Source organism: Astyanax mexicanus, chromosome 19 (genome assembly GCF_023375975.1).
Source record: "Astyanax mexicanus isolate ESR-SI-001 chromosome 19, AstMex3_surface, whole genome shotgun sequence".
In the NCBI taxonomy this organism is placed as follows: Eukaryota; Metazoa; Chordata; class Actinopteri; order Characiformes; family Acestrorhamphidae; genus Astyanax; species Astyanax mexicanus.
The window spans coordinates 23,315,648-23,330,000 of NC_064426.1; the positions used below are offsets into that span (position 1 = coordinate 23,315,648).

The 14,353-nt window shown below is 39.5% G+C and overlaps 1 protein-coding gene across 11 annotated transcripts in view; it reads right to left on the reverse strand.

Annotated features, from left to right (window-relative positions):
* si:ch211-278a6.1 (SRC kinase signaling inhibitor 1) overlaps positions 1–14,353 on the reverse strand; it is a 271,162-nt gene that overhangs the window by 31,223 nt on the left and 225,586 nt on the right. For all 11 annotated transcript variants that reach the window (XM_049467593.1, XM_049467595.1, XM_049467590.1 and 8 more), the window contains 6 exons: positions 13,200–13,357; positions 6,840–7,015; positions 2,951–3,081; positions 2,492–2,639; positions 770–1,097; positions 265–687 (listed from right to left, as the gene is read on the reverse strand). In XM_049467593.1, coding sequence (XP_049323550.1) covers positions 265–687; positions 770–1,097; positions 2,492–2,639; positions 2,951–3,081; positions 6,840–7,015; positions 13,200–13,357 — 1,364 coding nt within the window. The remainder of the gene's footprint in view (positions 1–264; positions 688–769; positions 1,098–2,491; positions 2,640–2,950; positions 3,082–6,839; positions 7,016–13,199; positions 13,358–14,353) is intronic.

The following is a 14,353-nucleotide window of genomic DNA, read 5'->3' on the forward strand; positions in this document are numbered from 1 at the left end:
CTGTTTTTAATCACAGTTTTCATGCATCTTGGCATGTTCTCCTCCACCAGTCTTACACACTGCTTTTGAATGATTTTACGCCACTCCTGGTGCAAAAATTCAAGCAGTTTAGCTTGATTTGATGGCTTGTAATCATCCATATTCTTCTTGATTATATTTCTGAGGTTTTTAATTTGGTAAAATCAAGGAAACTACATTTTTAAGTGGTCTCTTATTTTTTTCTAGAGCTGTATATGCAAAATATAGAGAGTATATAGATTTTACCTTCATGCTCTTGCCGGGGACGATCATCTCTCCGCTGCGTGTGGTGAGGCCTGGTGAGGAAGGAAAGCTCCTTCGTGGTGGTGGGGGAGGCGGGGATTTGGAGGGTTTCTCCGTCCGATACCGTGCGACTGTGAGCTCGTCGGACCCTCGTCTGGACCCCTCCTTACTCAGCTTGTGTGCGGTATGCTGGGCTTTGCTGGGTTTGTGCTCGGGTGTGGCACTGGTGCTAGAGTTGGTTTCGCTCTGGTTCTGGATCTGGTTCTGATTCTGGTTTTGCACTGGTTTGATCTGCTTGGCAGCGAAGTCCAGGTCTGGAATGGCCTTCATGAGCTCAGCCTGGGTCTCCTCCAGCAGCCGGTTGATGTCCTGAGCGCTGTACTGCGTCAGACTGGCACGCTTCTCCTCCCAGTCCCTTTCAGCAGCCTGGAGAGAGAATGGCATAATATATGGACAAAAGTATTGGGACGCATTTAATATCAAATGTTGAGTTGACTACAGAACTTACCAGTCGGACCTCCACAGAAGAAGCCTTATCTGTTCCTCCTCGTCCTCCAAGTTCCTCCAGAACCCGCCCCTTCAGAGACCCCATCCCATGAGAATCCCTCTCCCGCTGCCCTGAGGAGGGGTTGCTGTGGGAGTGGCTGTGGGAGTGGCTGTGGGAGTGGGTGTGGCCGTGAGGGCTCCAGTTGGCCAGGCTGGACTCGTTGAGGTTGAGCGGAGGGCTCGTGGGAATCTCGAAGTCCGAGCCTTTCTTGAAGTCTTCTAATCCGGTGTGTTTGGAGGAGGGGTTGGAGAAATCGTCCTGATTCTTCCAGATCCCCTCGTTCACTTGTCTGGAAATAAAATAGAAGGAGGAGCTTATTTTAAAAATGGATTATGATTTATTAGTTAGTTCTCTTATTTTATCATTACTTATTATTTGATTCCCTGAACTCTTTAGCATGCAAATTACACTCATATGCCAAATGTCATGACGAACAGGACAAGTATTGTGTCCCATGAATTTTGCCATGTCTCTAACTTTCTGTCAAAGTAACTTGTTGGTTAGCACACACAATTTCTCATTTGAACTCTGATAAACAACATTTCCTTGCTGTGAGCATGCTGGATCAGTGCTCAGTCAAACTCACAAGATAACACCTCACAACTTATACAGATATGGGCGTTCTCACGTCATCTCCTGAGGTAACATTCATGATCACATTCGAAGGACTCCCAGATCTTAGAGAAATAAGGTTCTTTTTTTGGCGTTAATTCTAAGTGGTATGCATGGAGAAAACCAGGCACTGCTCATCACCTGCTCAATACAATGGCAACAGTGAAACATGGTGGTGGCAGCATCAAGCTATATGGGTTTTTTTTTTTTTAGCTGCAGGGACAGGACACCTGGTTGCAACTGAAAGAAAGACGAATGCGGCTAAGTACAGAGATATCCTGGAAGAAAACCTCTTCTAAAAACTAGAAAACCATAAAGAAAGGAAAGATTTGAAAAAAGCAAAATTAAATGATAAATTGTATTTAGCAAAATATTGATTTTAAAATGTGAAAAAAGTTCAGGAAAGTGCCAAATTATGCAGATTTTTCTCAGTATTTTTCATTTTTATTAGAATTGCAATTAAGAATTCCAATTGTATTTTTTTTGGCAAACATGAAACCTTTATAGGTAATGCTTAAAGAAAAATCTTTAAGATGTAGCTATGTAATATTAGGCAAAGAAATTACGAAAAAGCTGAGCAAAGGGTCTGAATACTTATGACCATGTGATATTTAAAAGATTCTGCTTTAATAAATTTCATTTCTGTTTTTTTTTCTGTCAAGATGGGGTGCTGAGAGTACATTAATAAGAAATTAAAGATTTTTTTTTTATTTTAGCAAATTTTATTTGCACAATTTTTATTTTAACAATTTTAAAGGGGTCTGAACACTTTCTGTTTCCACTGTACATTTTAAATATGTAAAGAATGTTTAATTTATGTTTTTTTCTATGACATCACTTACATAAGAATTTTAAACTCACTTAACCTAACAATGTGACTGGAATTAATGGACCAATAAAATTAATGGACCAAAAGAAATGCTGTTTTTAAAGGAACTTCTACTAATATTGAATTTTTTTTCTTCTTGTTTAAGGAGGCATTTTGGAGATAGAAGGTTTTTGCATGACAGTGACTCTATACGTGTATGTGTGTGTGTGTGTGTGTGTGTGTGTGTGTGTGTGTGTGTGTACCTCTTGAGTGTAGTGAGAGTGTCAGTGATGGTTTTGCAGCGTTTAAGCAGAGCGTCCAGTCGGTGAGGCTCCTCCTTCAGAAACTTCACTGCCTCCACCTCCACCCTCAACACCACACGCATCTTACTCTGCAGCCCCGGGAACTGATCTACATCATCATCACACACACACACACAGCACAGAGAAACACAGATCATAATCAAAGAATGCATGCAAAAACATGAGGGAGAATATATGAAAGCATTGTTGATTGTTTTTTTTGTTTTTTTTTATAATTTGTGTGAATGAGATTTTTGAGTGTGAAAAAACTTCAACATATAGAAGAAAACTTTTTTTATGCCTTTTTTGGGCATAAAACATTTACAATGTGTGACGGTTCTTTAAACATTTATAACTAATTTCTATATGTGTTGGTGAGTAATGTTAGCTGGTGTATGGGTCATGTGACTGTTCTCTTACTCTTTAGCTCGGTTAGTGTCTCGCCCAGTCTCCTCAGCACTGTAGCTTTCTCCTCCAGCTCCTGCACCGAGACGTGCCTGTGATTCACAGAGCTCTCCTTGTGGATCTCATCTACAGACTTCTCCAGATCACTGAGAGACACAAACACATCAACAATTACTCAACATCAGTGTATAGCGATGATCAATAATGGTGATATGATCAATAATGGCTACACTGTAAAACCTGATAAATTCATGTAAATTCATGTAAATTCAAGTTCATGTAATATAATTTTTAAGTACAGTGAACTTAACAAATACATACATATATATTTTAAATTAATATTTTACTGAACTTGTATTTAGTCTTCTTTCTGGTTTCATTCAACTATTTTTTTTAAATACTCATAGAAAAGTGGATGAAAGAAAACAGTAAAGAATTAAAAGTACTGAGAGCACAGCAAGAACACAGAGTTACTCCAGATCAGTAAATGATGCTTGTTCTACAGCTACAACACAGAGATCAAGTATTTAATTATAATATGTGAGCTACAAGTCTACTAACCTAGCCTGGGAGGAATCACTACACACTGATGGTGAGTGCCAGAAACTGTTGGACACACCCAGTATGCAAATCGATTGTGACAGAAACCAATGGAAAAGAAGCTGCCAATGACAACAGACTAAACTTATTATAAGTTGATTCAACTCAAAGATCTCTATTTGAATGTATATGTGCCCACAAATGTTTATCTAACTCAAAATTGTTTAGAAATCTCCGATTTTATGTAAAACAGACTTAATTTATTTGAGTTCAAACAACTTCTGGGTTTACAGTGTAATGATTTGAGACACGGCAAGGAAAAAAAACCCTTATAAGGAGACTTGGAGCCCAAGAACAGGTGGAAAACCGAGAACGGGTGGAAACTAAAGTCACGCCGAGCGAGACAGAGAGACAGTGGAGAAATGTAAACAAAAGCTCGCCAGAGAAGCATTATATTTGTATTTTTTTTTATTAGCGTTCAGATGTTTCACCCCTGATATACAGCGTTTGGATCTGTTTGTAGGTACATACAATCAGCTCTGGCCTGTATCATATTGAGAGAATAAAGAAATATATGATTATGATACATTTTGCCCATATCGTCCAGCCATAGTTTCCCATTATCCTGCTTGGCTCCTACATAACATATGTTATAAAAAAAAAAACATCTCTTTTTATATTTTGATTATTGCTCATTTTTTTCTCAGTGAACCTTCTAAACCTGTGAATTCTAAACTTTCAGTTTCAGTTTAGTGTTTGTAAGAACACTATATGGATAGACATATTAGGACTTCAAAATCCATAGGCATCAGTGTGGAGCCAGTCCCACCTTTGCTGCTCTAACAGTTTAAATTATGTAATGATTGAGTCTCAAGAGGTGTGTCCCAAGTCCTGGTTTACACTGTGCTGTGGTGGCTGCATATCCCAAATCTATCTATCTCTTGGGGATGGACAATGAAACTGAAAAACACCTGGTTTTAGACCACAGTAACAGACAATGACAGACAGTTCTGGTGAAAACTTAAGTTGCACACTGAATTCTGCTGTGATTTGGGCAGCTGTGGTTTTATGTTTTTGGGGTACAATCCGTGTTCCTTTCAGACAGCTTCCTCTTGCGTCCACAGTTAATCCTGTTGGATGTGGTGGGTCCTTCTTGGTGGTATGCTGACCTTACCCTGGATACCGTGGCTCTTGATACATCACAAAGACTTGCTGTCTTGTTCACAGATGCGCCAGCAAGACGTGCACCAACAATTTGTCCTCTTTTGAGCTCTGGTATGTCACCCATAATGTTGAGTGCATTGCAATATTTTGAGCAGAACTGTGCTCTTAGCCTGCTAATTAAACCTTCACACTCTGCTCTTACTGGTGCAATTAATGAAGATTGGCCACCATCTACCTATCATTACATTCACAGACATTAAGTTTCATTTGATTCCAACAACTCTTTCCTGGTGCATTATTTTTTGTAGTGAGTAAGTAATATAGTAATAGAAATTGAACGCACACCAATAATAACTTTACATTCTCTGGGTACCTAATTCTCTTTCCAGCACCGCTGAGAACGTTTACGTGAAGGCCTCCATCCGTATTTATTTGACAGGAACAACAGGAGAGTTTATGTGAGCTCTCTAAAACGTCTCAGAGCAGTCTTCAATCATTCTTAGCAGCACGTCTCTCTCCACACTCCAGTCTCTCAGGCTCTCAGTGTGCGCATGTTTGTGTGTGTTTCTATCTGTCAATAGCGCTCTATGTGAGACAGCCTTGCTAGAGATACAAAAATAATCGGAGCTCAGTCAGGGTCTTTACACTGATGAAAATCCAATTTAACCACATCAAGCAAATCCACTCCCCGCCATATGCTGCGGAACACCAGCGCTGTGTAAATAATTCAATCACATCAAATGGCTGTTAGCTACACTTAATAAGCAGCATCAATTAACAAGAACACGACGCATTCAGCAGCAGGTCGGAAACGCAGATTAACAGTCGTAAGTGCTTCGATTGTTGTGGAATATATTGATCCGAGCTGTCTTTTGACAGTTTATAATAAAAGAGCAACAGATTATGGTGTGTCAACTCAATTTAAGCTAGTCAAAAGTTATTCTAACTCTTTTTTTCCTTTGTCATGTCAGTTCGGTGAACAAAAATTTAGTGTAAACTTTAGTTCCTAGCTCCTCCCCCTAAATCTATCTGTTTACTATTTATTCATATCTGCAGGTTAAAACTTCTACTATCATATGACTCCTCCAACATACTGGGAATAAAACTAATGATTTCCTTATACTTGATGAGCAGCAGTTAGATTGTAGGGCCACCCTAGAGTAGTAAGATTAAAGATTAAAGTAAACTCACTTTTATCTGCTCTTTTATGGACTCAGAAATGTAAATGGACTCATGGCTCTAGAGCGGAGTGACTGTCTGACTGCCTGTTTCTCAAGAGTCAGGCGATCATAAATTCAAAACCCATTAACACCACAGCCCTCTATGGCCAATAGCCTGAGAACAGGAAGATCTCCTCATGTAATGAGTTTGAAGATGGGAATAAACATAAAAATAAATTGAAGGACTAAGGCCCAATCCCGTTTCTCTTTTGCACCCCTAAAATGGCCATGAAGCATTAAAACTACACATTAAACTATGGTAATTTAATGCTTATCATAATTTTTAACAAGGACAATACTCAAATTTGTGGGGTTCACTATTGTATTTTTGGTTTAGTTTAGTTTTTGGGTTAGGTTGTTTAGTGCACTTTTATTATTTTCTTTCTTTCTTTACTTCTTTAGTTTCTTCTTTAGTTAAAAGAAGCAGCTTATTTTTGTTATATACTTGTATTTTTGTATCTTTCATTTGTTATTAGTTACTTGAACATTTTTTGTAAGTTTCTGCAAAACCAACCAGTAAAAAAAAACTCTGGTTTAATTTTTCACCTGAACTTCTGCTTCCAGTCCTTTTATTCTTGTCATTTTTATTTTGTGTACTTCCCTATTTACCCTAGACCACAACATCTTTTAAATGGGAACATAACACAGCCTGACATTACATTTGTTATAGATAGATAGATAGATAGATAGATAGATAGATAGATAGATAGATAGATAGATAGATAGATAGATAGATAGATAGATAGATAGATAGATAGATAGATATCACGTATATATTTTACACAGCTGATTAGCTGAAGCTGCATGGGCCTTCCTGAAGGTCTTGGGACTGAACAGCATCACATTCAACAAATTCTAATGTAAAGCCTTTCCAGAAGAACAGAGACTTTACTGAAGCATGGTTGAAGCATGACTGATATCCCTTTATGCACATGCAGAGAGTGTGTGTGTGTGTGTGTGTGTGTGTGTAAGAGACTCACTGTAGCTGCTGTATGATAAGTTCCTCCTCATTGAGATATTTGAGCCTCTCCTCCTCCACTAGGAGGCGCTGTCGCTGGAGTGGATCCTCCTGCTTCCTCAGAGCATCAGACACCCTTACACTAAGCTCCGCCTCCGTCCGCTTCATCAGGGTGCGCACCGAGTCCTGGTTCTGCAACTATACACATACACACACACACACACACACACACACACACAGAAACACACACGCACACACAGAGATGTTAAAGATGTAATAGAACCAATTGTGAGAAAAAAATACATTAACATTGACTTTCAGGCAAAATAACACTACATTTATATTTATCATGAAGTCAACCTGTATATGGTGTGAGGTGTTATCTTGTGAGTGAGGCCTAATAGTGGAAGTGATAGTTATAGTCCATTTATATAACTACTGAAGGCATCTAATGTTCCTTGATCCACAACTTAGTGATGTCATAGAAGACATATTTACACCTGAACAACTTTCCCCCAGGTGTCTATGGCTTATCAAAGCTTGATGTATCTGTTGATTCTAGTCTGTAAAAAGTAACTATGGATATTTTTTAAAGTAATCAATGAAGCATGCTTGGTCTCCAAGCGCTCTGGAAATTAAAGTCTAATAAATACCCTGAATGTAAAAGTAAATGTATATGTAAATCACCATCCACGGGTGGTAATGATCGTGACTGGCGTTGTCTGGCTAGAATTGTCCATGCAAACAGATAGCCAGATCCCATTCAATGTAGACCCCACACATTCTTGTGATCTTGTGCTTCCACTAGACACGGCAAAAGTCAAAGTCATATACAGTAATATCATATAATCAAACGTTATAACGTGAAACTTTTTTTTTGTAAGTGGAATGCATTGACCTGTCTATGACCTTATAAAGCTCTTCCTCCACTGCATAATCAATTTTTGTCTGCTGAGTTGTCCTTGCTAGTGTGTGTGTGTGTGTATGCATGCGTGTGTGTATGAATGAGTGTGTGTGTGTGTGCATGTATAAATCCATACACACACTCTGTCCTTGCTGGCTCTGATGTGTTATACTCATTTAAGATCTATTCTCTCTTTAATGACAGAATGAAGATGTGCAGCTCTGCCCTTGAATTTAATGTTGTAATAAATGGCTATGCCCTTGTGTGTGTGTGCATGTGTAAGAGAGTAAAACTGAGTGTGTGAGTGTGTGTGTGTGTGTGTGAGTGTGAGTGTGTGTTAAATTCTGATGTTGTAAGCATTTTGCAGATGCTGCTTTCTGCCCTCAGGAAAATCCTCCTTTTCAGTTTTGTCACTTTTACTCCTCACATTATATTGCGTGTGTGTGTGTGTGTGTGTGTGTTTTAGTCTTTGTAGTGTGTATATGTGGCTGGTGTGTGTGTGTGTGTGTGTGCAGGTTTGTGTGTGAGGCCTCAGTGTACTTCATGGTTGTTTCTCTGATGAATAATTCATGAGCCCCATGAAAATTTTACACCCACTGCTGTCACCGCAGGCAACAGGCAGGGTCAGAGGTTTCTCTCTCTCTCTCTCTCTCTCTCTCTCTCACACACACACACACACACACACACAGGTACTGACACCATTCATGCTTATTTCCTGCTGTGTTCTCTGCTTAACTCCAGCCAGTCACATTCAGAGTCACTACAGTCACAGTTCAACCATCTGAAATATAATAGCAACCATACAGCAACATCATAGCAAGCACCTAGCAATATAATAGCAACCTCATAGCAACACCACTGCAACCACCTAGCGCTATCTTTACCGTATTTGTTGCACTATAAGGTGTACTATCAATAAATGTCTATTTTCTGGTCTATTTTTATAAATAAGGCACACCGGATTATAAGGTGGATTTTATGTGACTCTAGTAAGGAACAGGGGTGGCTCCATGATTTTCCTTCTAATGTAAAGCTAAGCTAAGAAGGTTAAGTAAACAAAACTGTAATTGATGGGTCAGAAAAGTCAAATGAGCGCTGGATGTTAATCTACACAGATTTCTTTCCTGAAATATGAGTTTATTTGGGTAAGTTAAGCGCTTCCATTTATTTACAGTGAGCTTACATTACCATATGTCCACTAAGCGGTTAATGTTAATGCTGTTCCAGCAGTGCTAGCTGGGCTTAGCAGCAGGCTACAGGCCGATAATACTGACCTCTGGACATCCAAAGAGCTAGCGTGTAGTGTACTCCTGTATAACGCTGTACTTTAGTGGAGTGGCTTTACTGCTCCTTAAAGCTCACCTTCCGCGAAAATCCGATTTTTCTTGTTTTTTGTGGAATACAGTAGGTCTCTCCGAGTTGAATGTGTACACCTGCACATTAAACTGTTTTGCAGCCCCCATTGTCTGCAGGAGCTAAGCAAAGAAATCCCCCCTCCCCCCCTCCGAAAAACGGGTGAATTTTGAATTATCTTTCTGCCTACGTAGGCAGAAACTCACAGACCAGCCCACCTTGGCTCGAGAAACTCCCAGAGGCGGAGCTGAAGCGACGCAACATCACCGCTCATCAGTTAGGAGGTGGGAGGCAGTGAGCGGCAGAGCGGTGGAGGGGCGTCGCAGTGCTCCTAGCCAATCAGAGGAGAGATATTTGCATGCTGTTTGCATGTATGAATATTCATGAGCAAAGCTGGAATCCGGTCATTTTGGACACACCCCTAAAACAGTCCATTAAAAAAGAGCTATACAGAGACACCTGAGCACTTTTTTTTTACAAAAACGGCTCACATGTCATTCATTCATACTAGAGACCACAACTAGACATTTTAAAATGAAAGAAAAAAACGACGGAAGGTGACCTTTAATACCTGACTGATAAAATTCATACACAATGTGCACCGGATTATAAGGCGTGCTGACAATTTTTGGGAAATTTTTTACAATTTCAAGTGTGCCCTATAGAGCGAAAAATACGGTAAGGGCTAATACTAAAGAAAAGAAAAAAACATCTTTGACTGTAATGCAAAGGCATGTCTAGCAGTCAACAATCTTTCACCAAGAGGTACACTACCCAAACCTAGCCTGTTAAAAGGAGCCTTTTTCTAAATGTTCTACAGTTATATCTCTTGCAGAGTTTAATCAGGCCACACCTGAAACCACTTACATACAGTACAGGCCAAAAGTTTGGGCACACCTTCTCATTCAATTCATTCAGTTCAATTTTTCATGACTTTCATGACATTCATGACATTTCATGACATTGTAGATTCTCACTGAAGGCATCAAAACTATGAACAAACACATGTGGAGTTTTATGTACTTAACAAAAAATGACCTGGCCTCCACAGTCACCGGACCTGAACCCAATCCAGACTGTTTGGCGTGAGCTGGACCACAGAGTGAAGGCAAAGCATTTCAGGTGGCCACCTCTTGAAGCTCATTGAGAGAATGCCAAGAGTGAGCAAAGCAGTAATCAGAGCAAAGGGTGGCTATTTTGAAGAAACTAGAATATAATTTTTTTTTTTAGTTATTTCACCTTTTTTTGTTAAGCACATAAAACTCCACATGTGTTCATTCATAGTTTTGATGCCTTCAATGAGAATCTACAATGTAAATAGCCAAGAAAATAATGAAAACACATTAAAAAAGAGATGGTGTGTCCAAACTTTGGCCTGTACTGTATCTAGTTAAGACAAAACTGAGTTTTGAAAAAACAATTTTTGTCTTTTGAAATAAGAAGTCTATAGGAAATGTTCATATTCTACACATATGGGTCATATAAATATGAAGATATCTTAGCAGTCATCTATAGAATGGTACTTATGTATATATACACTTATGTTATGTATGTTAGGTATGTTTCTATTCCTCCTGCTGCTGTAGTTTCTGAAGCTTCAGAACATCTTCAAACCCTCAGAATACTCATGTTTGCCTGTAATTATGGGAATATTCCGTCCCTAAAAAAGAAGAGCACTCAGACTCACAGCCAGGCACTCAAACTCCCAACCACACATTTCATCTTCTCACTATTCCACTCATTGGCCGGGCCTGTCAGCGCAGTGATGGCGTGAGGCTTCTCAGTAAACTGCAGTGTGGAAGCGGCGGGTGAACATCCCGGCTGTTTGTTCTGTCTGCGTGTTTTATGTGACGGTAGACGCGGAGCGCAGGAGACGGCTGCTGTTCGGGGACGGCCGGTCTGCAGAAACTTGCCGCTGTGAACTGATAACAGATTTTATCTTGTTGCGCTTGTAGAGACACTCTCAGGCTCCAAAAGACCCCAATGTGTCAGGAGCGTACAGGCCTGCCTCGGCTTCTTCTCTCGCTTGAATTTTTCCTCTGAATTACCCCCTTTAGACGGCGGGAGTGTGATTGGGAGGTTTTGGCAGCTGGGCTGCTGCTCACAAGCCCAAAAGTTTAAAAACACGTTAAAGAATTTAGCTATAGAAGAACTTTGTGATTTGTGGCTGCTTCAGTTTCAGCCCAAATGTAGGCAATTAGCCTGTTTAACATGGCTAATTAAGCTAAGAAATAATAGACACAAATGCATATGACACTGCTTAAAAGTTTAAAACCTTGCCACTATGAGCGGGAGGTGGTGCTCTCTCCCCACATACCTCCTAGGGTGATGTGCACAACACAGGGCGTCTGTGAGCTGATGTATCGGAACCGAGTCGCTGTGCTTTCCTTCGAGTGCGCTGTGATGCTACTCGGCAATGCTGGCAATGCAGCAGCTCGAAAAGAAGCAGTGGCTGACTTCACATGTATCGGAGGAAGCATGTGCTAGTCTTCACCCTCCTGGTGTGTTGGGGCATTACTAGTGATAGGAGTCCTAATTAGTGGGTTGGGTAATTGGCTGAGCTAAAATGGGGAGGAAATGGGAACAATTAGAAATAAAATAATAAAAAAAAGTAGTTTTTTTTGTATTTTTGTATTATTTTTATAACAGCAGACATAGGGCCCTTTAAGTGATCTATAGCATCAGTCGATTGCGGATTGTGCAGCTTGATTTAGGGCATGTCAGTGTGTCTTTGGTATCATGAGGGCACAAAAAAGGCCTTGTGCAGCTCAAAACGTGTAAAAGGCATGTAATTCTCTAAATGAATCATGGATGTGTTTTGGGCGTAATGTGAAATCACTCCCTTTGAGAGGCAGGTGAGCTCTGACTTTGGCACATTCGTTCGCTTAACAGCGCTACGCTTTTGTGTGTCTTAGCAGAGGATACTGAACTGCTTGTTCACGCTGTGAAGATTTAAGCTCATTTAAGGGAACAGCAATGTTATTTTATTCTTTATTCTGTTTATTGTGAAGTTAAAAGTCTGGTTTGCGCTCTGTAGCAGTCTGTGTGTGTGTGTCTGTTTAGTGAGTGAATGTGTATGTGGGCACAGCACTCCTGCATGGCTAGAATAGGATTGGATGGCTGACTGTTGTCAGGGTTTTAATCAGACAGTGGCGCACCAAGATAGAAACATGCCAGAAATTTACCTGAACATACCTTATTTCCAGACCACCACACTCATCGGCGTAAATATATTCCTAAACTCTGACTAAATTTTGATGGCACGGGCGCAAGGCATTAAAAAGACAGTTGATTGGGTGTAAGATAGTAAGGCTGTATGTTGATAAGTCTCATTATCAACATACACTGCAGGTTAAAGTTTTAGAAAACCCCCATTTTTTCTTTTTTATTTTACCCATTTAAGCTCTTCAGGTTTAGTCAATAAGTGGAAATGGTACAAAATCCAGTGTATAAAATTTTGCAGTAAACTGACAGAGCCTTTAAGGAAAACAAATGAACTAAATGTGATTGTAAACTAATGTAATTGTAAAAGAAAAACAAAACAAAAATATTAGTATATTGTAAAAGTATATTGTAAAAAAACACATACATTGTTTAAAAAGAGGGGGTGATTTTCACCCAACAATTCACAGCAATTAAAATGTACTTGATCCGATTGCGTAATTTTTTAAGGATCGGGATCAGGTGGAAAAGATCGGGATCATTTTTTTTTTTTCATCAAAAATGTAACATTAAGTTGTTACTCCACGAATTCACTATAGACTCTGCTGCACAGGCACAATAAGAAAGCTGTGCAGTAACTATGTAACTCGTTAAATATACTATAACTAAAAAGCATTAAATACTGTGTTTTTAATAATTATATTTTATGATTAAGTTTATACTTAGAGAGTAGGGACAGGTAACAAATGCTATTTTTTCAGTATTAATGTTTTTAATTACATATTTTACTATTGCAATTAGGTCAAAGTACAAGACAATATGCTTAATAATAAAATTTATTTTAAAGTTATTTTGTGTGCATATTTATACATGTAATTTCCTGGGGACAGAAACGGCAGCCCTTCAGTGGAATAGCCCACATACCAAATAATCAGTGTGTAAAGGGTGGATGAGTTTAGTTACCTGCATCTTTCGTAGCTGGTCGAGTTGTTTGCGCAGGTCGGTGGCGTTCTGTCTGAGCTCATGCAGGTGGAGCTGCATCTGCAGTCTAGACACGGTGGAGCCCTGCGGGGTCGCGGCGGGGGGCGGCATCAGGGCCAGTGGGGCGGACGGGGTCAGAGCTATCAGACAGGACAGGACAGGACACCGGTTGAAGAGCAGAAAATGAAGAGCGCCATCATGTGGTAGTTGGTCTATTCATACTCCGCTCACAAATACAAAAACTTTTGGTAGCTACTGTTGCAAAATCACAAGCTCAGCAGTACATACAAAAATATACAATGACAAGAAAAAGGGTGTGAATTTATTTTCATGGTTTTCTGCATAATTTTTTTCAAGGGTCAAGGGTATTGATAAGTGTAATGTCCTTAAAAAATAACATAATATTTTTAAAAACAGTATGATTATTCACGTATTCATTGAGAACAACTATAAAAACCCTTAAACAAGTCAAGTGTTAGCGTACCTGGAAGCTACAATTATTTTGACTGATGAAAACCACACAAACTTTTTGAGTTTGCTCCACACAAGAAGGATATTTAAGCCATACTGCAACAAAAAGAGCTTTCAGAGGATCTATGATCAAAAATTGTTGAATTACATAAAGCTGGAAAGGGTTACAAAATGATTTTAAAGACTTTATAAATTTGCCAGTCTACAGTAAAGCAAACAATCTACAAATAAAAACTATTTGGCTACTTTGTGGCTATTTTTCCAAAAAGAAGTGGACATATAGTTAAAAATCACCCTAAGACTACAAGGGAGAGTCATGGTGGAATGCTTTGCTAAATCAGTGCCTTTATGTCAGCTGAAACTCTGTAAAAGTTGGGTGATGCAACAGGACAATGACCCAAAACACCAGAGCAAGCCCACAATAAAACGGCTTAAGAAAAATGTTTGAGTGGCACAGAAGACTACAAGGGAGAGGCCTGGTGGAATGCTTTTGCTGAATCAGTGCTTGAATGTCTGCTGATACTCTTTAGACATTGGGTGATGCAACAGGACAATGACCCAAAACACCAGAGCAAGCCCACAATAGAATAGCATAGAAGCCATCCACTTCTGTGGCTTCCAAGCAATATGACAAGCTAAAGCAGATCTACCAGGAAAAATGGACT